Source organism: Sycon ciliatum, chromosome 12 (genome assembly GCF_964019385.1).
Source record: "Sycon ciliatum chromosome 12, ocSycCili1.1, whole genome shotgun sequence".
Taxonomy (NCBI): domain Eukaryota; kingdom Metazoa; phylum Porifera; class Calcarea; order Leucosolenida; family Sycettidae; genus Sycon; species Sycon ciliatum.
Window position 1 is genome coordinate 22826114 of NC_088654.1, and position 26958 is coordinate 22853071.

General features: G+C 48.6%; 1 protein-coding gene across 1 annotated transcript; it reads right to left on the reverse strand.

The window, feature by feature from the left end:
- Positions 1 to 957: 957 nt before the first annotated feature.
- Positions 958 to 26958, reverse strand: LOC135828374 (ARF GTPase-activating protein GIT2-like). Its single transcript, XM_065340826.1, has 21 exons — positions 25748 to 26958; positions 23202 to 23341; positions 22342 to 22445; positions 21660 to 21765; positions 20363 to 20449; positions 19718 to 19848; positions 18258 to 18398; positions 17847 to 17895; positions 17142 to 17214; positions 16100 to 16197; positions 14778 to 14880; positions 13801 to 14015; positions 13062 to 13151; positions 10033 to 10080; positions 9290 to 9487; positions 8199 to 9002; positions 7181 to 7441; positions 5512 to 5810; positions 3924 to 3987; positions 2876 to 3025; positions 958 to 2174 (listed from the first exon to the last, which is right to left on the reverse strand). Exons 1-21 carry the CDS (start codon positions 25794 to 25796, stop codon positions 2049 to 2051), a joined length of 3336 nt encoding a protein of 1111 aa, XP_065196898.1. The 5' UTR covers positions 25797 to 26958; the 3' UTR covers positions 958 to 2048.

A 26958-nucleotide genomic window follows, 5' to 3' on the forward strand; every position in this document is an offset into this window, starting at 1 on the left:
GGAAATAATTTGAAAGTCTCTTACGCATGACGTCATGAATGACAAGTACAAGTACAAATGTAGCGGGAGGTCGAGGAGGCCGAGGAGCGGGCAACAAGGGGGGGGGGGGGGGGAGGGGTCCGAGGGGCTGGGGAGAGGGTCGTGCAGTACACACATTGTACCAAGAGTACGTAAAAAAAGTTATGTACTCTTGATTGTACCAAGAGTTCATTATGAACTCTTGATTGTACATGTACAGGTCAGTACTATTATAATCCAACACTGTACTGGTAAACCAGCATTAGATAAACCTTGTTGTAATTCACAATCTAACAATTAGGTCAGTACTAGCATTAAATTTTGTTGATGTTATCATGTGGTCACTTCCACCTTCGCCACCGGTGCACCGTCCTTGGTTATCTCCAGCACTTTTCATTTGGAAGGCTACTCATAATAAAAAAGACTGCTGACATCGTGACAAAATTAATTATAATTATTGTGCCAGGCCATAGCCGCTACTGCATGCCGCCTCCACGGCACGAGCGCATGAAAATAAAACATTCTATAAAACATTCAATATGAACGTGGTACCGGTACGTGCATTGCATATTGGGGAACCCTGAAGTGAGCTACCCAAATATCTCAGTGCTCACACAGTACACATCTCGGCCCTCCTGCTCAGTGGACATGCACCAAGCTTCTATACTGCACAGGAGCCTGGTCAGTCTAGCACTGAAATACATTACAACACGGCTGGTGGGCTCTGTGCAGCCCAGCGGTCTTACTTCGAAACTTGATAATTCAATAATTGTGCAAAACCAGCCATACGTGACTGCAGCACACGGGCCAACACTCGGAACCCGCAGGGAGCGTGACGTGAAAGCCCTTCACAACTCCCTGCTCGGAAACGGTAACTCTGGACATGACCATGCCATCCCGAAACCCAAACAAACTGGCACTCAGTGAAGCTAGATTGAACTTTGACTGAGGGTGAATTTGTAAATTTGAAGATAATGAAGCTATAGATACACGGCACTGGACATGAGACTGCGGCTTGGCAAGTGAGCTGGTTGCCGTCGACACACGACAAATACCACACACCAGTGCTAGAAAAGCCATTAAAAAAAGGGGGGGGGGATTATGAATAATGGGACGGGCAAAAGTACATTGAGGTCGGGAGAAATTTGCCGACAAAACCGAACGAGAGCCAGTGAGCAGGACTCTTCGCCACCTTCAATCAAGACAGAGCACGCAAACAAGAGGCAGTACTATGATGCATGGCAATGCTGCACTAAAACAGCACTCAACTGAACTGAAACACAAGGAAGCCAGCCGCAGCACGCCGCCGGGCAACATCCACATGTCCACGTGGCAGTGATAAGCTACACTCAACTGACAGCGGCACAATGCATGTGCGGCCATAGTGGTGAATAGCATCTATTTGGACAACAACAGGTACAACAATTAGAGGGAAAAGTCGTCTTTACAGGACTGACTGGGTCAGAGGTTGTCTCAATAACGAGTGTTGGGACCACACTAAAATTAATGCAATCTGTGTGAGTGGTCTACCAGCAGTGATCTGCTACCTTCTCCAGATTACCGCCGAATGTAGCTACAGGGTCTACAATGTACAGGACTGCAAATCTCTGGCGGTCGTAGCACGATGATGGGATATCTCAGTTTGGATGTTCAGAGAACTGGGCACGGTCAAAGACAGCACAACTAACTTGCTCGGTCAACAAGACGCATGGCAGGAATCAGCTGTGGCTCAGACTCCATCATAGGCTCTCGCAGGAATCAGCTGTGGCTCGGACCCCATCTCTTATTCTATAATCGCCATCATTGGACCATAATGGTATTATAATGGGATATGTTGCCATAATGAGACAGTCATCATTGTCATGCGCGAGTGCACGCTCAAGGCACGCTCAAGGATCACACTTCCAAGCTTGTATCAGCGGTACGGAGAAGATCAGCAATCGCAATCAAACTAGAACCCATGTGACCTTGCTGAGAGGCACGGGCGGCCTACATAGCGACCACACTGAATCAGCAGCAACGTGCCGGGGTCAGTTGGATGAATCTGGATCCGTGCCGCCGCGTAACAATGTCTCTTCGACGTGTTGCACCAGCTCTCTGGCAGCCCGGGCTATGTCATAGGCGCACTGGATGACTTGCTGTGTCACTGTTCGAACCTAGGCATGACATAACACGACAGCACGTACGCATGCATGCATAATTATACACACCACACAAGTATAGGAGCAGTGCGCGGGACATGCATACCTCGATCAAGTACAGCAATATTCAACCGCGGCTGTGTTGCATTATTCTACAACGATTGTACAGTGCTGGCAACTGAAATCCGACCCCCTGAGCGGTGGGTTCACATTCTAGCGGTCTCTGTTTCGTAGTTTTACCATCCCGTGTTGATTCTTTGCGATGTGAGCGCACCGCTCAGGGGGTGGTCGGATTTCAGTTGCCAGCACTGTACCATGCCCTCGGTCAGGCTCGTCGTGAAAATGACAAAGACGACAGGACTTGGGTGCAGTCATACACCACAACTGTGGTGACCTCTATCCCAAGTTGTAAGCCGTGATTACTCAACCATGAAAGTGAGACACGCCACAGTTCTTATGAACCTCTGGAATAGTATGGAGTCGAGCTGTTGACATGCTGGGAGCGTAGTCTCGGGGTTCAGGGTCATACAATTTCCTGGTCTTCAAATACGTAGCGGTGGATTGAAGTGCATTTTCAACTGACTTGAGAACTGTTGACATAAGGTGTCACACGTCTCAATACTAAATCTCTCATTGGGCAAGATGCATACATGCTGGGCTGCTGCTGCTGGAAATTCACCCCGCGTACATGTACTAGCATACCGTCAATGCCTCACCTTTTCCTCGTCTGCGGGCACAATCTTTCCGGAGTTGTCCCGGCGAATGGTAATGGAGAGTTGATTTCCGACGCGACACTCCTCCTTCAGTCTAGCTGCACTGCTGACTAGCGATGCGAGTGACATGCGTACAGAGTCTGAATCAGGTCGCTGTCGGGTAGCAACAGAGAGAGAGAGAGAGAGAGAGAGAGAGAGAGAGAGAGAGAGAGAGAGAGAGAGAGAGAGAGAGAGAGAGAGAGAGAGAGAGAGAGAGAGAGAGAGAGAGAGAGAGAGAGAGAGAGAGAGAGAGAGAGAGAGAGAGAGAGAGAGAGAGAGAGAGAGAGAGAGAGAGAGAGAGAGAGAGAGAGAGAGAGAGAGAGAGAGAGAGAGAGAGAGAGAGAGAGAGAGAGAGAGAGAGAGAGAGAGAGAGAGAGAGAGAGAGAGAGAGAGAGAGAGAGAGGGAGAGAGAGAGAGAGAGACCAATACTGCAATAGAAGTTATACAATTACATGATCGATTGAGACACTTTCGCAAAGTCGCGTCACAGCGTGCGCTAGCGATGCACTAGCGACTCCCTGTCACATACATAGCGCCCATGAGCGGTTCCGCTGTATACTTGGCACCTACAAGGGCTATCGGAAATATGGTGACTCATCATCACGTCTTTCGCACAACCTCTATCAAGAGGCCAATCCCCCAGAGTGCGCAACTGGGGTGGGGTGGTGGGACAGCGTAATCCGTGATGTACGTCATTTTTTGGGTCTGACTTGCGTCATTCTGTCGTCGCGGTCCACCACAAACACACTTCACCTACTCATGATGTCACACTATGACGTGCAACACGGATTTCGCCGTCCCGGATCTGATCAGTGAAGTTGGGCATTCTGGGGGGTTATGGACTCTTGGTACAACACTATGTTAACGTTAGCGATGATGGTATGGGTCAGACTCCTACTTGAGAACGTGTCAGATTCCTAGTTCTGCAGTTGTTGTTTAAAAAAAGCACATTGACCTTTATGATGTCATTATTATGTCATGAACAGTAACTATGACATCATACATCACTTACATTGGGGAAGAGGGCAGCCATGTCATTCACAGCTGCAGCAATTTTCCTTGAGCAGGCAATAAACCTACAGAAAGCGCGTACACACACACACACACACATGAACACATACACATGCACACACACACACACACACACATGAACACATACACACATGCACATATACATGCACACACGCGCGCGCGCGCACACACACACACACACACACACACACACACACACACACACACACACACACACACACACAAATACACACATGCACTTGCACAAAGACACACACACACATACACCAAAATACACACAGCCATAACTGGAGGTAGCACAAACACGAATCGAGAAAGACTTAACAGCGACAGCCCAGCAAAAATAGAGTGCTCCTCATCAAAATCCGGGCTCTGAAAGTCAGGCAGCACTAGGTGCTGTGCAGCTGCACGCCTACAAAATTGGAAGGTGTGGGGCTGCACAGCACCTAGTGTTACAAACACGGATGCATGGCACTCTAACTTAGTCAAAGGCCCAGTTCCCTCTATAAGCAGCACTATGCTGGCAGCCCGGCACTCGTACAACAGGACGCCGTATCGGAGTTCAAGTGAATTATTCCCGTAGCTATGCAAACGACGTTACTTCAGTAACGTCTGGCGCTAGCCAGGGTCCACACAGCTTTAATTCCGTGTTTGTTTGTGCCATCGGCATGCCTGGCGCTATCCCGTACCTGTCCCGTACCGTACCATCAAAGACAGCTGGCCACAATGTTCAAATAGGACTGTCAAATGCAAGATCATAACGTGAAGCAACTTGGAATGTATGCGAAGTGTATCGGGGGAATGCATGCAGGGCGATAGTGCGGGTTCGAATCCCAGGTTATGTTTTGAAAAAAAAATAGGAGAAATGAAAAATTTATAACATCCCTATGCTTTTTGCCTAGGTCATCAAGGTGGTAGACGGTGTCGTATTACTCTCGAATGCAAAGAGAAAGTTTATTTATTTCGCTCAGGGCCCCACGCTATGCTTTTTTGCCTAGCTCATCATGCATGTTATTCGAACAGATGGAAACTTTTTGCAATACATGTACAATGATGTAGCCGATCAGTTCGTTGTGGTATGGTTGGGCATTGTAGCCGTCATGGTCGACGTAAAACGCTATAAGACCGTAACGAAGTTGGGGCCAAAGAGAAAGGTCCATCCGTTCTAATAACATGCATGATGAGCTAGGCAAAAAAGCATAGCGTAGGGTCCTGAGCTTCCAAGCTCTCTCGTGTATTCCGAGTATGGTATTCACAGCGTGCTGCCACGCCAACGGAACAATGGTCTCGTCACAACTGCACAGACTGGCAGTAGGTGTTATTAAGTACACAAAGAAACCTCATCAGGTATGTACATGTGATCTGTTTGTGTGTGTTTGTGTGTGTGTGTGGTGTGTATGTGTGTGTGTATGTGTGTGTGTGTGTGTGTGTGTGTGTGTGTGTGTGTGTGTGTGTTTGCATGTGCAAGTGTCTGTACACGTGGGTGCATGCCCGTCACACACGCACGCACGCACGCACGCATGCACACGCACACGCACACACACACATGCACGCGGAACAAGCCTTACTTTGTCAACTCCTGGCTCTTGGCCGTTCTCAGCAGGTCCTGAATGCGTTTGGTGATCTGTTCGGTCTGCTGAACAACCAAATCTTGCTCTTTGGTCTTCTTGCCACGATTGGTACCTGTACTGTTGCCACCACCACCGTCCACCGATGTACCATCGCTGGTCGATGTCGAGCCCGTGCTGGTGAGCGATGTCTTGGGCGGGCGACGCATCGCTGGTGAGCCACCGCTAGTGTACCCAGACTGCTCGTTAGTGTAGCGATTGATGGCGTTCGATCTGGGTGCGTTGGACGTGCTGGAGTTCTGGAAAGGTGGTGTGGAGAAAGAGCGAGAATTCACAATGAATTTACATTCTCCATTTACACACAGGTACGGAGATGGAGCAATCTCAGGGAAGCTCTTAGTGATGATTTTGTGTGCAGAGCACAGATGCCTGTTGGTAGTAACTAAGAAGCACTCCTGAAATATCCAGCAGCCAATAGTCACCGGGGAAACCTGTTGAAGAAGGTATCTACAGTGCTGCTCAATGAAACCCAGTCGCTCACGTCAAGATAGTGTTGTAACTGCCTTTTCTTCACCTGCTCCCAGTCCCGTTCCATCTCCACACTTATACAAAGGGACGACGATAACTACATTTAGACGACTGTTTATTGCAAGACGACTACGGAAACACAACTAGACATGACGAACTCAAGACGAAGACTGCTTTTCACGCCACAGCAACACGCGCATGCACCAACATGACGTACACACAACGTACACAAAATAACGCACTACAACAATAGCGCCCTGCACCAACTCAATACTCAAGTAAGCACTTCAGTCACGTGACCCAGACCGCTGTCAAATTTTGCTAACTGCGTCGTGAGAGTGCATACTTTTGTGTGGTATCAGCCAAGTGCCTGTGCAAAACTGTACAGGTACGCGCTATGCTTCGTTGTACGCCGGGCCAGCTGTCAATTATGACTAGTATACCAGTGCTGGCAGGTCCAGCGCTGCACAGCGCCCAGCATTGCATCGACTTGCTGGATTGGATTTCATAGAGCAACACAGTGTGGGGATTGTCGCACACTATCATACAAAATAATTGTGAACTGTTGGCTCTGTTTGAGTTTCAATCGGATTCACCATTGCTCAATTCTTCAGAGGTCAACTCAACAGAACTGGCAGTTGGATTGAAGTCACGTCTTTTTTTTCCTTTCCGGACGAAGTATGTACAGTTTAAAAAAAATAGGAGTTTCCCGCAAAAGCAATCACCGGGCAACAGTTTTAACTGTTAGCACCTCATTTCGCCTTCAATGCAAGAAACATCTGCCTATGCAGGGCATCGAGCACTGTGTAGACAGAGGAAAAGCTCTATTCTGCAAAATCCTTTTTAAAGGTAGATCATGCCGAAATACTTTTTCCAAAAAATTCACCAGTTTGACACCTTTTTTCGAAATGCTAAAAGTGTCCAGAATGAGACAAGTCAGAAAATATAGATTAGGGTACATACTCAGGCACTTTGGAGGGCTATAAAGGACTAGTAGTCCAAACAAGGCGTTCTCTAAGAAAGAGACGGGTTTGCATTGATGACAATAAAAATACTTCCAGCCGTCATTTGTTGCTTCATGTAATCATGTCAGTAGCTCCTCAATGTGTATTATACGGTAACCATGGTAACATGTCCCTACCTTTGCCCCTGGTGAGATGATCAGAGATGAGCGTCCAAGACCGTTGGATGAGCCCAGCGTGGCCGCAATACGTGTCTTGTCGTCAGCTGATGCTACGTCAAACGTACTGGCGCGGTGGTAGTTCAGTGTAGAACTGCCGGTTGGTGTAGCCATTGACGTACCACCTCCTCCGCCGTTGCCTGCGCCACCACCACCTCCTCCTGCTGTTGCTGATGCTCCAACGTCGTAGACGCTCTGTGCGCGCCGCTTCTTCGGCGGTAGCTTTGTCGTGCAGAGCATACAAATACGCGTGCACGCGCGCACACACACACACACATGCACACACACACACACACATGCACACACACACACACACACACACACGCGCACGCACACGCAAACACACACATACAGGCCCACACAGAACCATCCATTAGAATGCAGTGGATACATGCACACACCCGAGCCATCATCTCAAAGAGCACATATACAGCCCTACATTTATGTGTACTGAGAAATCTTTCACGCAGCTCCAACCTGCACTGCCCCCGGCGCTGCATGACCATGATGACCATGCAGCGGGGCAGTGGAACTCTGATAATACGTGCGCGCCATGGGCAGCAGCAAAGTGTACTTAGTATGCGAGGTACTGACTATCCAAGCATACGTTAACATGAAGCAATAGACACACACCCCAGACAATGTATGTACTAAGCAAGTGTTCGTCTTATCAGAGTATGTACTAAGAGAGTTCAACTGTATGTATTATCAGAGTGTGTACTAAGAGAGTTCAACTGTATGTATTATCAGAGTATGTACTAAGAGAGTTCAACTGTATGTATTATCAGAGTATGTAAAGCTACTAAGAGAGTTCAACTGTATACGCAAGCCACAGGATGATTCCAATTCAAAGCAATGCCCCACTTAGACCTACATTGCATATGTAGTCCAAATCATCATCCTCTAGAATATGCACAGTCACCTGACAATGACCAGTTCGAAAACCATTCCCCGCAAGCACTGCCAGAGTACCACTTACTTTGGGTGGTTCCTTCGGTGCTGTTGTCGGGGAGCCATTCACGGTTGTGCTACGTGGCTGGTCGTCTTTCGGCGAGTCGCCTCTCTCCTTGTCCTGGCCATTCCGTGCAATGGGCGAAGAGCGTGATGCGGCTAGCGGCGAGCCACGTCCACTGCCACCGCCGTGATGCCTTGGTGCTACTGTAGGTGATGCACGGCCTGTCTGCGGCGATCTCTGTGGCGTGTCATCAGTCTGCCGTGTGACGTCCGTCATAGCCAGTCCACTGCTAGCTGCCGCCGCTGACGACGATGTGGTTGCAGGGAATTGAGTGCCGCTCGGGTGAAAGACAGCACCGGGGCTTGTAGGCGAAGTGGGACTGTTCACAACGGCTGAGGTTGACAACGAGCGCTCGCCTTGGCCATGTTGTCGACGCGGAAGCTTCTTCTCCGGGATCGGCGGTGGTTCGGCCAGCGAACTACTCTTTGCGAAGGGAGTGATCGGCTTGGTGAACGGCTCTGGTACAGATTTGCTGGACACAAACCGATGGCCTCCTCCTCCGCCACCACCACCTGTCTTCTGTGAGAGTGAGGCGGCAGCGCTTGCAGCGGCAAAGCCCGACTGGGACAGGCTGTGATGCGTTGTGTACATGTCCTGCTGTGCGCGTGGGCTGCTCGTGCCAGACATGTTACTGCTGATGCTGCCGCGTCCCTGCTGCATGGTGCGTAGCATGCTGTTCTCCTGCATCAGCTTCTGGACCATGGCTTGCAGCAGCCGTATCTCCTCTCCCATGCCGGAGTTTAGCTGCAACAGCTGCTCTATACGATACTGGGGTGAGAGCACACAACGATAGAGTGATAGTTAGACCTATACACATAGAGATAGATAGAGACGGACAGAGACCCTGAGGATGGAGTGAGAGACAGACAGGGAGTAGAAAAGAGACAAAGAGAGTGGAAGAGTGGGAGTTCACGTGGGGGGGGGGGGGGGGGGCTAACTTACTGCTGAAAGAAAATAGTACTCTAAGGAGTGAAAGATTTCAGGCATATACATTTTGATGGTGTGCATATTTCTCTGGCAAAACTTCCATTGCACTCAATAATAATCAAACCAACCTCAGCTTCCTTTAGTACTCTATCCTTCGTATCAGCGCTCGATGCGTTGTCGCTCGTCTTTGCCGAGGATGTTGATGGTGTATCCTGAGAAGCACCTGACTGTGGTCCGTCCAACTCCATCAGCGCTGGTAGCGGTGTCTGCACCTCGGCATCACGCGTACGCGCCAGCTTCATGGAGGGTTTCGGCGCCACGGGTGGCTAAACGATGGCACAACACGATGAAGAGGAACAAGTGAATAAAATACACTGGTAGCACCAGAAGGAATCCAGGGGCAGTCCTTGCAGTGTGTACACGGGGAAATCAGACCAAACCAAAGCATCGGCGTGTTTTACGCCGGGCATAACACTAGTAGTACAGCGTGGATAGCTGCACTGGCTTCACTCCATACAAACCCAGTGTCATAACTTTGCTTGTGCCATGTACATCATTCCAACATCAAGTACGGTCCCAGCAGTTATCGTTGGTGGTGATATAGCCCATGACAAAGAGAAGGTCACGGTGTGTCATCCGACTCCTTTGCAAATGTGGTGCACAGCTGTCTAATACTCTTCGCAAGTGTGTTAGCAATACAAAGAAAACAGAGTGAAGAAAATATAGGCTAAAGACATAACAGCCACTGCAACTGTTCTTGCGGAAGCTAGGACAAAGTGATGGCAATGATTGTAATTTACAACTCTTCTATCACAGCACATTGTCATTGAACCTGTGCTGCAGAGCTATCAGCCTTGATAGCAGTACTTACCTTGTCAGGACTCGATCCATCAGGCACATCCCTGTTAGCCTTATTCTTCTGTTCATGAAGAAAACAAGTACACAATAACACTGGGTAAGGTTTTTACTTGAAACAGGAGACCAATTCAGAAATGCCCATTAAGTTACCTTCCTCGGGGTGCGTAGTCTCCACTGTAGCCACTTCATGTTTCACACAGTTACACACCACTACCCAAAAACGGTCTCGCGGCTACAAACGAATATTTAATTAATCCAAATCCATATTTTCCAGCCAGGCCCATCTCCAGGAATAAAGGTCAAGAACAAAGAATTTGTATGGTATTATATCTGACAAAAACGATGCGACAGATGGCACCAAGAGAAAGCAAAGGATAGCGCGAACAATAACAGCAGCGACAGCAGCAACAGCAGTAAAGTAACACACGAAACAGGCTAGAAATAACATCACAATCACCCAAATCAAGTGGTAGCATCACACCACTCCCAGCAAACAGTAAGCATGTGTGTACTATTACAAAAAGCACAAACTGAACATATCAGTGGCAAGTAACGCCTAACACCTAAACATCGCCCAACAAATGCCAGCCCTTGTCCATATTCACCGCCGGTTTCCTCTTTCGCATGAAGAGGGCCTCCATGATTCGGCGGTCTACGTAGCGAGGAGCTCCACGGGCAGGCGAAGAATGTCACACAGGGGAAGCCTTGGGGTGAACATTACCGGAAGAAGCGTCACATTTTCCCCGGGTCATCTTTGCCATTCTCCCAAGCCTCAATTCTCGCCCAGAGACAAAGATCCTACGTAGACCGCCGAATCATGGAGGCCCTCTTCATGCGAAAGAAGAATGAATACAGACAAGGGCTGGCATTTGTTGGGCGATGTTTAGGTGTTTATGCGTTACTTGTCACCGATATGTTCAGTTTCAGATTTTTTAAATAGTACAAACATGCTTACTCTTTGCTGGGAGTGGTGTGATGCTACCACTTGGCTTTGTGATTGTGATGTTATTTCTAGCCTGTTTCGTGTGTTATTTTACTGCTTCCGCTACTGCTGCTGTCGCTGCTGTTTTTGTTCGCGCTATCCTTTGCTTTCTCTTGGTGCTATCTGTCGCATCATTTTTGTCAGATATAATAGCCATACAAGTAATATTAACTGGTTTGAGGCGTCAGGCGAAATTACTGGTCAGTCGGCGTCACGCATTTTTCACAAAAATTTGCGTTTCACCTGCTGGGAGAGTATGCGTGTACTCGAGTCTCATCCTGAGCACGTTTTTTTCTTCTTTTTTTCAGCTCCAGTACAGCTGTATTTTTCATTGCAAAGCCGTCCTCGATTGTTGTGTTCGTTGTTCAAACGAAGTGGACATTCAATCATGAAGGCAGAGGACATAGGAGCCTGATTGGAGTTTCTCGTGGCATAGGACGGCCACACAGAGACACTTTGGGCTTTTCTGAATATAAAATACCGTACGCACGATGCTGAGATCAATTTGTGCGATATCAAATTGTTTGTGATCTACCACATCGAGCAGAACGGGATCCAAACACAAGCTTACCGACGGTTAGGCTGCCGACATGACTGGACAAATGATCCCTGGCTTCACCAGACGCCAGACGTCGGACACCATGTCCTTTGCCGCGACGTCCATCTCCAAAAAGAACTCCATCTTCGTCGTGAAAAGGCTTGAAATACTCAATATTCAACCGAGATTCGCGGTCTCACCCTTTCTCAGATCGAATCATTTTTTGTTGTAGCAGTTGCAGGGCAGATCCCCGCCACTACTTCAACAGAAGATGGCTCCAAAGCATGCCTGGAACAAGCCACATCGAGGTTGCAAGCCACCCCTCTCAGCACTTTTTTTGAAGAAATTCGAAATTTCAATGGTGGAAGATATACTATGAAGAGAATTTCAAAAAGTATATTTCGCGGAGCGATCGCTCAACCTACGTCATTCAAACTTTGCAGGATGATTCAGACGTACATGCTAGCCATGGAACCACAGAAGATGATATCATAGCTGACACACAGAGTCACACACACAGCAGATTCGTGTGCACAGATACTAAATTAGTGGACGTCGTCATCTTCTTCCCGCTGATCTCAAATGTACGATGACGTGCTATTTCGCCTGACGGAAAGAGACAAACGGGAAATGTCTGAAGAAAAAATTGACTGTCACCACCAGGACTCGAACCAGGGACCCTCGCTTGTAGCCAGCGATACAAGTAATCTTAGTTCTTGACTTTTATTCCTGAAGATGGGCCTGGCCCAAAAATTTTGATTTTGATTTGAAATTAGTTATTTAAATTTTTTATTTTTGGAAGAGTATGTAGCCAAGAGACCGTTTTGGGGGTAGTGGTGTATTACTGTGAGAGCCCATTGCGTTAGACAGGCTATTGGAGGTCCAAGCCTCATGTTCTCCCCTTTGCCGGTTTCAAACCCCTGACCCAATTTTGCCTCCTCAGCACATTATCACTGCATAGAAGGAGGCATATTCTGCAAAATCGGAAGTCTGCGTTCCCTGGGCAAATATGATGGGGTATGATATTCACTGTGCAACTGCCCCTCGACCATCCCATGGAGGTAAAGTGTAAAGAGTTGCATCCTCTTCGTATATATAGACCGGGAGAGGGAGAGAGGGAGACGGAGAGGGAGACGGAGAAGAAGAAGAAGGAGGGGCGAGGGAAGGAGAAGGAATGTAAGGGACAGGTAGAGGAAGACAGAAGAAACAGAAGAAGAAGAGGGAGAGGAGAGAGAGAGAGAGAGAGAGAGAGAGAGAGAGAGAGAGAGAGAGAGAGAGAGAGAGAGAGAGAGAGAGAGAGAGAGAGAGAGAGAGAGAGAGAGAGAGAGAGAGAGAGAGAAAGAGAGAGAGAGACAGAGAGGGGGGGGGGGGGGGAGGGGAGGGCAAAGGGAGGGGGGATAGGGAGAGAGGAAAAGAGGGAGAAAGAGGGAAAGGGAGAAGGAGAGAGAAAGAGAGAGAAAGAGAAAGAAAGGGGAGAGGGGAGGAGGGGGGAGGGGAACTCTACTGGTTAAAGTGGCCATACCTGTTTTTCTACAGACGAAAACTTGATCTTTCCAGCCTCAAAAGACACCTCATCATAGTCATGTTGCACTTGATCATAGATATCATGCCCCTAATACAGTTCAGCATCACAGTGTATGCACACACACACACACACACACACATTCACACACACACACACACACACACACACACATAACGTCACAGTCACACATAATTAATGATCACACCACCATTGAGCACACACACACATACACACACACACCATGTACCATGTATACGCCCATCGCAAGAGAAGCACGCAAATCTGCAAATGCACTGGATGTGCATCCACAGATTTTCTCTCATAGCAACGATAGCGAACAAGATACACACACACACACACACCCACACACACACCCACACACACACACCCACACACACACACACGTGCACGCACAAACGCATGCACCCCCCCCTCCCCCCCCCCCCCCCCCCCCACACACACACACATGCACACAACTGCCAAAACCGACATGGCCCCAGTTGCAATATTCATGTACTTCGATAATCACAAGTTCATTTGGCCATGATCATAAGGTTGAGGGAGTTGAAAATAGAAAAGTCTGAATAAAAATTGTGTTTCTCCACCAGGACTCAAATCAGGGCTTACTTATGGCCAACGATGATCTATCACTACATGGAAGCTGTGGTCCAGTCGCCACCTTTCATCATTCCCGTATTTTTTAAATCCCTAAACGTGTGCATACTTGCTGACGTACCGGCGGCGATTTTGAATTCATGGGCGTTTCACCACCATCACTGGGACCATCGACTTCATTGTGATCATTTCTATTCGCTGGATCCATTCCTGCTCCATCGGTTGATGCTGCCGCTTCCTTCTCGTGCTGCCGTTGCATTTCTCTCATCTCCTCGAGGTGCTGCTGTTGGATGACTTCCAGGCCGTCGATCGGTACAAGGTTGCCCTCGACGGTACCTGTGATATTGGCATGGCGTACAACATAGCGTTAGAAGACACAGCATGTGTTGTCACAACCACCACCGCGACAGGAGTGATGAAACCATATAGCCGGCCGGCATAATACCAATAGAGTACGAATACATAACCCCCAAGAGTGTGCAGCTCCAGCTATGGGGTCTGTGACGGCAGAACTTCACATCACGTGCCGAATCCGTACACAGTCCTTGCACCCTGTGCATAATAGATGCAGCCCTGCTTTGGGTTCAACTCTCTCGTGGTCATTGTGCACCGTTTGCCACCGTAACCTTTTGAACTATGTCACGTGAAGTGAAGTTCTGCCATCGCAGTACTGCATAGAGGTTGTGCAGGCAGTTGCACACTCTTGTGCCAGCGGGTTATGTACTCTTGATAATAGACATTATGATACCCACTGCCTACATATCCCACTCCAGTGCTTCTAACTCCAGTCAACCCTGGGTAAATGGGTCACATGATGCCATCCATGTTGGTTCCAACTCCAGTCAACCCTGGTTAAAAGGGTCACATGTCGGCCATGTTTGTTCCAACCCCAGTCAATCCCTGGTTAAAGGGGTCACATGATGTCGGCCATGTTGGTTCCAACTCCTGTCAATCCCTGGTTAAATGGGTCACATGATGTCGGCCATGTTGGTTCCAGTGCCCATGTGCTATGTACAGTTCCCATTCAAACATGATCACATGACATAACATGTGACACAGCTCAACTGCTCCACTGCCCAGCATATCATGCAGCCCTACTTTTCTCCATGCTCTCCATCTGTCTTCGCTTAGCGTCGGTCAGAATATCAATGATCAGAGTGGCAAAGTCACGGGAGTTGAATGTGGCGAGCTTTTGACGACCCTGAGAACACACCACACGTCAAGCACAGAACACACAGATCACAGTGCAGAATTACACCCAGGAGACAAGCGTAGACGCACAGCGTGCAGGAATCATGGGACACCCCGGCACACTGCTCTACAAAGTCATCAACAAACATAGAAAACCAGAGTACTGAGAATAGCAGAGGGGTCTATTTTCAAAACTTCATACTCCTGCCACTCCTACAGTCCATTTCAAAACTTCATACTCCTGCCACTCCTACAGTCCATTTCAAAACTTCATACTCCTGCCACTCCTACAGTCCATTTCAAAACTTCATACTCCTGCCACTCCTACAGTCCATTTCAAAACTTCATGCTCCTGCCACTCCTACAGTCCATTTCAAAACTTCATACTCCTGCCACTCCTACAGTCCATTTCAAAACTTCATGCTCCTGCCACTCCTACAGTCCATTTCAAAACTTCATGCTCCTGCCACTCCTACAGTCCATTTCAAAACTTCATGCTCCTGCCACTCCTACAGTCCATTTCAAAACTTCATACTCCTGCCACTCCTACAGTCCATTTCAAAACTTCATGCTCCTGCCACTCCTACAGTCCATTTCAAAACTTCATGCTCCTGCCACTCCTACAGTCCATTTCAAAACTTCATGCTCCTGCCACTCCTACAGTCCATTTCAAAACTTCATGCTCCTGCCACTCCTACAGTCCATTTCAAAACTTCATGCTCCTGCCACTCCTACAGTCCATTTCAAAACTTCATGCTCCTGCCACTCCTACAGTCCATTTCAAAACTTCATGCTCCTGCCACTCCTACAGTCCATTTCAAAACTTCATGCTCCTGCCACTCCTACAGTCCATTTCAAAACTTCATGCTCCTGCCACTCCTACAGTCCATTTCAAAACTTCATGCTCCTGCCACTCCTAGCCACCTACTAGTAGTTGCACTTCAGGACACATTCAACTCCCACAGCCCCCCCCCCCCCCCCCACACACACACAATCACACACATTCACACACATTCAACTCCCACAGCCCCCCCCCCCCCCCCCCCCACACACACACACACAATCACACACATTCAACTCCCACAGCCCCCCCCCCCCCCCCCCACACACACACACACACATCCACCCCCCCCCCCCCCCCCCCACACACACACACATATGCACACCCGCGCACACCGTGGTAACACAAGTGCAATGTGCAAAGACTAGTATACCTAGCCAATGTGTACCTGAAAGCGAGTTGCTGAGTACGATGAATTGAACGGCAAGAAGGGAATGGACACTTGTCCAGTTCCCATGACAACTGACTGATGCGTTTCCAGCCATACTGCAAACAAGAAACAGTAGAACACCAGGAAGAGCAAAAGAAAAAAAACAATTGAAATAGTTTGAAACTCGGATGTTGAGCCAATAATAAATGTAGAAAGGAAACGGACAGGACGTCGAATGGCTCAGTCACGGTCAGTTTTGTGCCTAGTTGTTGCACTTTCTGACTGTATAATTATAGTATCTGGTTACAGTGATGGAGAGTTACTCTTAACTCGTATCCATTATGTTCTTTTCCTTTCTAAATTGAACTAGTGTGGCTGTCATAGTCTGTTAGTTGAGAGCTAAAATGTCTATTTGCACGAATGTTCATTCGTTGTGCTTATTCGTCTATCCTGTCTTCTCGTGTAGCTAGATGTATGCAAATTTGGTTGCCCTTGCACGCCTCCACAACAGCACTCGCGGGGTGTGTGACACGTGGCAGGCTTCACACTGAACCTTCGGAAGAACCGCAGCTGCTAGCAAATGGGTTAACTTCCTGCACATGATATCTCAGCTTCCTCTCCCTGGGAACATGGAAATCTCCACTGGAAAGAGTGCACAACCCCTGGGAATATTGTACCTATCAAGGGCACTTTTGTGCCTCCCTTGGGAATATCATATCTCCCTTGGGAACATCATACCTCCCTTGGGAATATTGTACCTACCCTGGGTAAAATGTACCTACCCTGGGAATATGGCACCTCCCCTATTACAACTCCCCCTGGGAATAGTACTACCTAACGTTATACTGGGCAGTTGTGTACCGCCCTTGGGATATTGCACCTATCCTGGGTAAAATGTACCCTGCCCTGGGAATATCGTACCTATCCTGGGTAAAATGTACCCTGCCCTGGGAATATGGTACCTATCCTGGGTAAAATGCCCCCCCGAATATTGGAGTACCAGTCACACGTATACAATGTAGATAGAGTACCCGGCAGCTACCCCAGTTTTACACCCTACCTTGCTCTGTTTCTCGGCGGTCCACTTCATCATACACGTCCGCTGCCAGCTCTTCAAAGAAAGAATTCGACAACTGTAACGGAAAATGCCCAAACACATGCATGCTCAACGTTTTCAAACTGATGAACAAGAACCGACACAGAGTGAAGTCTTTCAATTACATAATTATTCCAATATCGGATGGCACAACAGAGTAGAAACTACACAAGTACTGTAAGGGCGCGTTCAGGCTACTGATAACAAGTGACCGATTGGGAAAGTTTCCAAGGTGATTTGATCATGTGACAATACTGGCACGTTACCGGCGGAAACGTTTTACTGTGTTTGACGGGATTCACGGTAGTCTGAACGCGCCCTAATGCACGGTCAGTAAGCCCCAATGATGACAATACCATGGGACGGGCAGAGGGCCAATCTACTGATACCGTATTATACCGGTGTTAAATCGGCCCTCTACGATCCAAACCTCAAACTAAAAAACAGGGGGGGGGGGGAGGAGGTAGCCGACTTACAACAATGGTTTTACTACACCTAGTAAATCAGGAAACCGAGGCGATGAGTACGGGGGTCGACTTACAACTGGGGTCGATACAACCAGTAAAATATGGTAAGTGCTCTACAAGCCATGCCAATGACAGCTGGCTCATCAGCCACGCTAGAAACATAAGGACAACTACAAGAAGCATAAGGTATATTATAGCTTACATTGCGCAGTCGATAGCGTGCTTCGATAGCGTGTTCTGACACATCCGTACTGCACAAATATCACGCCGAAACAAAACAATCGGGCACACAGAACCCACACATGAGAACACCCACCCACACAGACGAACGCACATACATGTACACACACAGACAAACACACACACACACACAAACACACACACACACACACACACACACACAAACACAGACTTGACACCGGTTTGGGGAATATCTCGGGCTATCATCTTCATCTGACTTGACCTGGCAAAATGTACACACTACCACTAGCAAGGAGTGCTAGAACAACCGCACAAAAGACAAACACACACATACACACACACATACACACACGCACACACGCACACACACACACACACACACAAACACACGCACACACACACACACACACACCTTCCCGGCAGCGCTGGAAGAATATGATGCTCTCCTGACACGTGGACCGGGCGACGTCCACACACATACGATGCCAGACGATCCGTCAGCTCATACTGACATTCGATTAGCCGATCCGCCGTTTCATGATAGCCAGCGATTCTGCACTCGGAAAAGAGATCGTAAACAACACCGCCGCACAAAGCACATTGAATTGCTTGTATGGTAGAAACTTTCCTCAGGGCGTGCAGGCTCCACTGTAGCCACTTCATGTTTCACACAGTTATACACCACTACCCCAAAAACGGTCTCCCAGGCTACAAATTCTTCCAAATAAAATAGATAGTAAAAGCTTGGTTAGGTAACCAACACAATAAGAGGTCATTTGGCACAGGAGATCAATCGCCCCAGCCTCACCCAGACATACTACTGCATAACAACTTATTCGACTACAAATCTGCCGTGGCAACCTGCGATGCGGGTCGGGGCGACAGCTTGCTCTGGGCAATACCAGGGGCCCCGTTGCTAGGGTCGACTCTTGGTTCACAGCCAGACTAGGCTGTACTGCCCTCGGCCAATCGGAGTTCAGCAAACGTTTGGGTGGTAAGAAAATGAAAATGAAAATGTCTGGCCTCCCCAAACCCCAACCACCATCCCTCCTAGCATGATTACTATAAGCCTATCAGTCTGGCTCCGAACTTCACACCTGAAATGATTGGTCAACTGCCCTCGGCCAATCAGAGTTCAGCAAGTGTTTGGTCGATAAGAAATGCACCCAAAGAAGATGAGTTCTGCCCCACGGATCCTACTTTCATAGCAAGACACGCGTTGGAGTGTCTACACATAAAGTACAGTACGTTTATACAGTGTGTGCAGAACAATGAATAGAGAGGTTCTGCTACACGGACCTACGTACCAAACTCTGTATCAACTTCAGTGAAGTTTGACACGGATTTTCCGTACGTTGCACCGGTTCTGCTGTACGTAGCATGCTCGTAGCATGCACGAACACCCCGCCACATGTACTCTGTACGCTCAGTTTTCACACGGAGTCCAGTCCGTGTGAAGCGCTCTTCACACGGAAAACGGTATGAAAAAATCCGTATGAAACTTGATCCCGTACCGCAGCGAAGTTTCCATACGTACTTTGGCACGTTTTACCGTGTGGCAGAACCTCACTATTTCCTCCCCCCACCCCACAGCCACAGACGCATACGAGCGTACACACGCCCACATCCCCACACACACGCGCATGCACGCACACATATAAACACACACACACACACACAAACACCTTCACACAAACACACACTGTACTGTACTGTACACACGCACATACACATGATACACACACAAACACATGCACCCCCCCCCCCCCCCACACACACACACACGCGCAAGTGCACGAGTCCTAGCACACATGGTTCGAAGACGGCAACAGCACAGCTGGTTTCCTACACTGCCAGGGGCCTAGCACTCACCTTGCACATTCCACGGGTGTGTGCCCTCGGCTATCCAGGGCGCACGGGTTAGCACCATACACGACCAGCAATTCGCACTGCAGCTGCTGACCAGCCGATGCTGCCACGTGTAGTGGCATGTTCCCTCGCTCCTATACGTGCATGGACAAGACAAGGTGCCGCACAAGCGCAAGCACGTGCACAACGATCACATAATACAGGCATACACAAGCATACAAACAAACATACATATACACAAAACATACATATACACATGCACATACAAGTACACACAGCCATTTTAATTAAAAGCATGGAGAAAAAAGATGCACGACACGCTTATGAGCTCTACTACTAGTAACTGCTACCCCATCAGTGGCAACCGTGGTGGCAACCGTGGAGGTAGCGGTCGCAGTGGGAGCATCAGCACCACCACCACCACCACCACCACTACCACCACCAGTGGCACACAAACAATCATTCCCAGTCAACAAATTCAATTTTCAGCATTACGTTTTTGAAGATCAGGTCAGAGCATGCACATTGCTGGCAACAGTGAACAACACAATACTCGTAGTAAGGTACTATAGTAATGAGACACGGATATCATGGAAAAAGGCAATGAACTCAAGGTTGGCTAGCATTCCGATACATGTACTTCCTTACCGGGTGTTGGAAGTTTGGCTTAGCTCCCAGCGCCAGAAACCTCAGCACCGTCTCCAGGTTATTCCCTCTAACCGACGCATGCAGTTGCTGCACAGTATGGTAGATGGACAGAAGGATAACACACACACGCATGCACGCAAGCACGCACACACACACACACACACACACACACACACACACGCATGCACGCACACACACACAGGCAGGCAGGCAGGCAGGCACACCACACATGTCGCGAACGCGATCGTAATTTCCATAATTATCACTTAGACATAAATTTGTAGTGCTAGAGCCTACTTTTTCTGACCTTGCCGCGCTCCTTCCATATTCTGAATGGCTATAGGCATGCGCAGTATGGTACGCGCGCATATTAGGCATGCGCGATCTTGGCCCGTATAAATTAGGCATGCGCGTTCCTAATCAGCTTCTCTCTTTTTCTGATCACCAAGATTGACCTCGTGTTCTTATGGCTCTTGTGTGAATCCAAGTTTGCAGGCAGCTCGCCTTTTAGAGCAAGATGTCATGAGTGGATTGTTTGTAGTGCAACTGGCATGAGTATTATTAGATCAGGGTAGTCGCACGGCGACAACACACACACACACACACACACACACACGTGCAGTTGCTGTACATTCGTACACAGATGGAAAGATAATGCATGCACACATCGGTGTTCTCCTTGCTCTAGTCAACATGCAACATTCCTAACAGCAACCACCAGCTGGCATTTGCGCAACGTAACGTCTAGGTGTGGCACGCCCACATGTTCCTTCACACTTAGGTACCGGTATAAGCAATACCAGCCGCCATGGTGCGCACGTGTGGCTATGGCATTAGTGCTCGCTAACTCCCACACGCTCACTGAGAGGTTAGGGGTGGCGGGCTGCATGGTGCATTTTCCTTTTCAGTGTCGTTTTGGAAAACATTTTCAAATTCGACGTTTCAGTGTGACCGTGGGCCTAAAAGCAACTACTTTTCAAGCACGGTAAAATGTCTCCGTGAAAACGGGACCAAAAAGCCGTCAATGCGTCATAACAGTTAGCATACAGCATTGCAACAGCAGTACTGCCAGTTTTTTTTACAAAAAAACACACACACACACACCATTTGACGGCACAAAGCAGCAAGGCAGCGATGAGACATATGGAATGGCAGGAGTGGGGAGAGGCAGGGGCAGCTTGACCAACCATAGGGTCTCGGCCTCATTGCAACCCAAACAGTGACAGGAGGCCTGCCACACTGCCACATATACTGGCACAATCACAGGGTCACAGCGGGACCGTCGCCAGTTTCTTACATAGCTCAAGTCCAGTATTGCATTCTCGTCGCTGTCCTTGACCGGTGGTCGATTCATGAACGCCAGCTTGCTATGCTTCGCCTGGATGAACTTGCTCTTCACGCGACTGAAGAAACAAACATAAACACACACACACACACACAGACACACACACACACACACTCTCACACACACACGCACACACGCACACAAACACACACACATGCACACACACACACACACACACATCAATACCACAGCAAATAAGCCATGCACCCACTAGTGGCATACTGCAGATAGTGCACTATGGTGTTCCATATTATTATGCACAATAGGTAAAACCTGGTAAAGGGACAACCTGGTTTCAGCAACCGCCTGGTATGTAAGACCACTCATCGATTCCTCTGGATCAAATGTGTAGAATGTGCAAGGGTCCCCCTCATTTCAGAGACCACCTACGTTTAAAGACCGTGCTAGGCTGGCAGGTCCCATAGCTTGTGCCGCTTTTAAACCAGGTGTTACCAATGAAATCTAGTCCGCGGCGTCACTCAAGTACGCGCTGGGCGTTGCGTAGCCCTAGACCACAGAACACTGGGCTGGAAAATAGTGCACGGCGCAAGCTTGAGTGATGCGCCGGACTGGATTTCATTGAGCAACACTGTACAGGACTTGATCATGCACAACGAGCACAGTGGCAACTTACTCGATTTTGTCTTTGGGGTTCGGCTTGCGCGTGCCGACGCGCGAATCCTTCAGCGAATGCTCCCATATTGAATTAGCTCCCTTGCTTACCAAGTTCTCAAACATCTAGATGGGAAGACAAATGGGAGAATGCACAGAGGCACTGCGATCAGTAACCGTGTCGCACAGCAATGACACCACCGAGTGGCACTACCAAGTCATCACACAACTGATGAGTGCATTTTAACACGAAACTCGGAGTAGCAGTAAAAAAGGACCTGGAAAAACGTAACAACACCAACAGCAACCGCCACAGTAGCAGTAGGTTCAGCAGCAGCACTAGCCGCAGCCGTAGCAACAGCGACATACGGAGCAGCATCAGCCACCGCATCAGCCACAACTGCCGCAGCAGCAACAACATCAGCCACATACAGAGCAGCAGCTGCAACATCAACTGCAGCAGCACTCCACAGCCACTGAAGCTGCAGCAGCGCTCTACAATCACAACCACAGCAGCAGCAGCAGCAGCCAAAGACGACAGTGTGCATGAACACGGTGTAGTGCTGAGACTCAGACTAACATAGTATACGCTAATACATGGTAACGCTATACTCACTGCGACAATGGGTGCCTGCTGGAAGTCATGGTAGCAACTTCAGGGATAGTACACAGAAGTTGGTTGCTACCTACATTGGACCTAGTGTCTTTTATGCTGATTTCAAGTCACTGAATGGCATCCATACATGTAGTCATTGAGTAAGAGAAACTCCATAGTATAAGTCAAGTCAACAGGAGGAAGCACATACCCCCTCCCCTGCTGCGAGCGACCCATTTTCTCATGTGTGTGCTTGTCAGACTACAATGATCATCAGTATTTCATACCTCCTGCAACGACGGTGGCCAGTACATCATGCTGCTCTGTATGGGACGCACTTGGCTGATGTGCCGGCCAAGGCTGCGGTGGACGCTGCAGCAGTCGTCGCATATCACAATACCACGGTTCAGAGATGCCCATTGCGGACCTACAGGCATACAGCAACGAGAGCACAACACAACAATAGCCAAAAACACCGACAAGAGTGTTGAGACCAACAGCAACCATAGCAGCCGCAGCAGCAACAACAGTACGAGAAGCAGTATGAGCAACAACAGCATCAACCGCAGCAGCAGCAGCAGCAGCAGCAGCATCATCATCAGCTACAGCAACAGCAGTATGAGTAGCACCAGCTGCATCTTTAGCCGTTACAGACATGCAGCCGAACCCAAACGTTGGCTGGAAAATACGGACACTGAATAGTAATATTCAACAGAGCCGCAGTCTGTGTGAGTGACTAGAAATGAAGGCGTACTGATTTGGAGGTCCAAGAATGATGAACGTCAAGTCTACGGAGGAATATCGGAAGGACATTGTTGGTGGTACACTCAACTTGACTCAAGCAAGCGTGTCACGCGAGGTTGGCACAATGGCTACAGCATTGGCCTTACACGGGCCGTCAAAGGGAACAAATTTAAACTCAGTGCATGAACGAAAACTTTCTTATAGTTCCGTCCTAGTTTCTGCACATCTTGACTGCAATGACATGCAACTTGATTCTGCAAATATTGCCGAACTGGCTATAACCTCTTCTTCGTAATAACTGCTTCAGTCTAGACTATACAAGTCTACTACTTCTACATTTTCCACGGGTCCCTCCAGGATCATTGCACACGCCGTGAACATATGAACGCACTGTGCCACTCTTGTTATGCATGCACTTACGCTCTGTACTTTTAGATTGTAAGCCAAACAAACGTACAACACATGTTCTTTAAAACATGTTTTCGATTTCGACAGCATGTTACAAGGCGAGGACGCATGCAGTCCTCCTGACTACAACCATAACCCGGTTGGCAGAGCACTCGCCTTGTAACATGCTGTCGAAATCGAAAACATATTAATCTATCAAGCAAGGCTTCTATATATACAACACAATATTCTTGTATTGAAGAATGTCACCTTCGAACACACACAACCTGCTGTTCTTCAATGACGTGAACTGATTGTTGATCCTCCCATGCCTGGCACTGGACTATCATGCCGGAGAACCTCTGCTTCATTCACGGTGAGCATGTGACCCGCACTGCCTAGATATCAGAGGTGTGTGCTGTAAAATGTAATGTTCGGCGGCATGATTTCACCGCAGATAAAACGATGCTGGAAACAACACGCTGCCATATAGGTCTACCAAACGTTCAACGTCCAGGGGGATTTATCTGTGAATTTGCACCACCGCATTTCTGCCACATTATTTTTGACCGAATGTTTTTATCGAGTTTGGGACATGCTATGGTTTCTGAGTTTGGGACATGCTATGGTTTCTGGTCTATGGGGATACACCATACTAGCTAGGGGTCGCTGCAAACGTTTTTTTGTCATCCCTGAAATGAACACAATTCGTTGGGGGGGGGGGGGGGGGACTGCGCGAGCCAAAATCGCTAGTCGACCGACACTGTACACGCACATGCATGCGATTTCGTCGTCCAGCATAGCACGCTGCGTTCGTTTCAGAGGGAGGGGGTCCGAGTACGAAATCAGCGATGTTCGTTTCAGGGACGACAGCACTCTTTTGCGACGGCCCCTTAGGCCACCATGTACGGGTACAAACTATGCAGCACCAAGAAACATCTGTTGCAATTTTTTACATAATTATTGCAAATCAACTTTTTTTGTTACTTCCATGGTATGTATAAACATGCAAAACAACTGACCAAGATCATAATCTGCTGGAGATTTCCTCTTGACTCTCATGCAACCGGCTTTGGCCTCTGCTTATCAAATGCCAGACTATGTTGAAATGACTGCTGTTGGTCTTCTACCCGCTAGATCGAGCGAGCAGTACACCAGCAAAAGTCAAGTGCATGTAGTTCCCTTAGTTGACCTGCGCTAACGTTAGTTCTCTGAAAACAACCGGTAGAAATTCTCTGTGAATGTACCACTCTAGCGGTTGGACCATGTCACGAAGATCTTGATTTTTGGCATGACCATACTGGTCACGAAAGCGTGCATGGGTGTATTACCGTGTCACAATCTATTTTGACAAAATACAGATTGAAACTAAGTTTTGAAAGAACTCGAGTGACCCAGCGATCGGGGCTACAGTGCTAGTGCACGTACGTGTATGCAAAAAACATCCTGCGGAACGCTGCATCCAGTCGGATGTGGCGAGTTCGGAGGGAATTTTCTGTGCACATTTAGGAGCTTTGCGCCCCAACTAATTTACGTCGTAATCTGATGCAACGACAAGGGCAGCAGCAGCAACAGCCACCTCCACTTCGCAGTAGGTGAATACATTTGCAGCACCGAAGTACTCTTGACAGCAGCTCAATGGCTACATGTGCAGCGCTCGCTACAAAATAAAACACAACAGCACGCTGCTCTCAGGGCTTACCTGGGGCGCTGCAGTCCGCGCAAATATCACCACCGCCTCTGCCCAACATCTTTCCAGCGGGCTCGGCAAGAGCCAGTCAGGTACAGATGCAATAGAACAGCTAGCGAAGCAGCAAAGGACAACGGCAACAAGACAACACGGGCCCGCAGCTGCACGCGTTCGGTGTAGATTTCATCCAGTAAAGACAGGACGCGTGGCGGTGAAACAGAGAGAACAAAAATCAGTACTTTCCACTGCTGCGCTAGTAACACTGGCACTTGTCACGGACGAAATCTCAGACGAGCCTCTCCCGACCAGCCACTCGAGAGGGAGAACGACGATGCATGAACACAAGCACACGCTAGGCGTACAAGTACGTCACGATAGCTCACTGAACGTCCTGAAAACAAGCAAAGGCACGCTGCCCCGTTTGCAGACAGTGCTTGGTGACTGGCAGTCGTTCGCTGTGTTTGGTCGTTGAGGCGACAGGCGAAGTAAAAAAATAATACGACCACTGGTATTACCTTCACAGCAGGTCAGCTCAGACGTCGGACGCTACGTCGTTGCATAGACAGGTAGCGTGCTATCGGTGAAGGTACTTGCGATGAAGTGCGCATCTTCGTGTCCTAGCGACAATAATGGTCAACAACTGCAGCGCTACCTATCCCCACTCCCCCCGCACACCACAGCTTCACAAGCTGGAAGTGAAGTAAGTGATTCAGTAATTCATCCAGTCTCCCAAGGCAAGGGTGGACTGAAGGCTACACTCTACACTAATCAGAGGAATCAGTACCACAGCAGTACTACTAGTGGTGCGTGAACAGCATGGCCTGCATCATCTAGCATTCTACAACAAACATCAATGAAGATCATTCAGTTAGTTCAACTCAACTGCACGAACTCAGTACTCGTCGGCAACGAAAGGGGACAGGGCCTACTGCTACAAACCCCCCTTGACTTGAGCTCCCACACTGCGCACTTCCCTGTTTTTTCTACACGCCGATATTTTATCGTAAACGAAACAATCGCCGAATCGGTCACGCACGCACAGATCGAACAGTTCTTCATCAGCATGCACGAGCTGGAGTTGTGTGAGTCTGTGACGACTTGACAGGCCAGAAATCGCGCATCAAACTGCCAGTCACGTCTGCCCCTGCCTGGGCTCGTGAGCCATCCGCCAGGCCCATGCCAGGGTCACACATCTCTCAACTCAAGTCAAGCTAGCGCCATGG

Excerpts from the sequence above, each read along its gene's own strand:
- LOC135828374 (XM_065340826.1), bottom strand. The coding sequence starts at position 25,796 with ATGTTGGGCAGAGGCGGTGGTGATATTTGCGCGGACTGCAGCGCCCCA. Across the intron at positions 20,450-21,659 it reads CAATACTGGACTTGAGCTAT|CAACTGCATGCGTCGGTTAG; the intron begins GTAAGAAACTGG and ends CATACTGTGCAG. Across the intron at positions 17,215-17,846 it reads CACGCTATCGACTGCGCAAT|TTGTCGAATTCTTTCTTTGA; the intron begins GTAAGCTATAAT and ends TTTCCGTTACAG.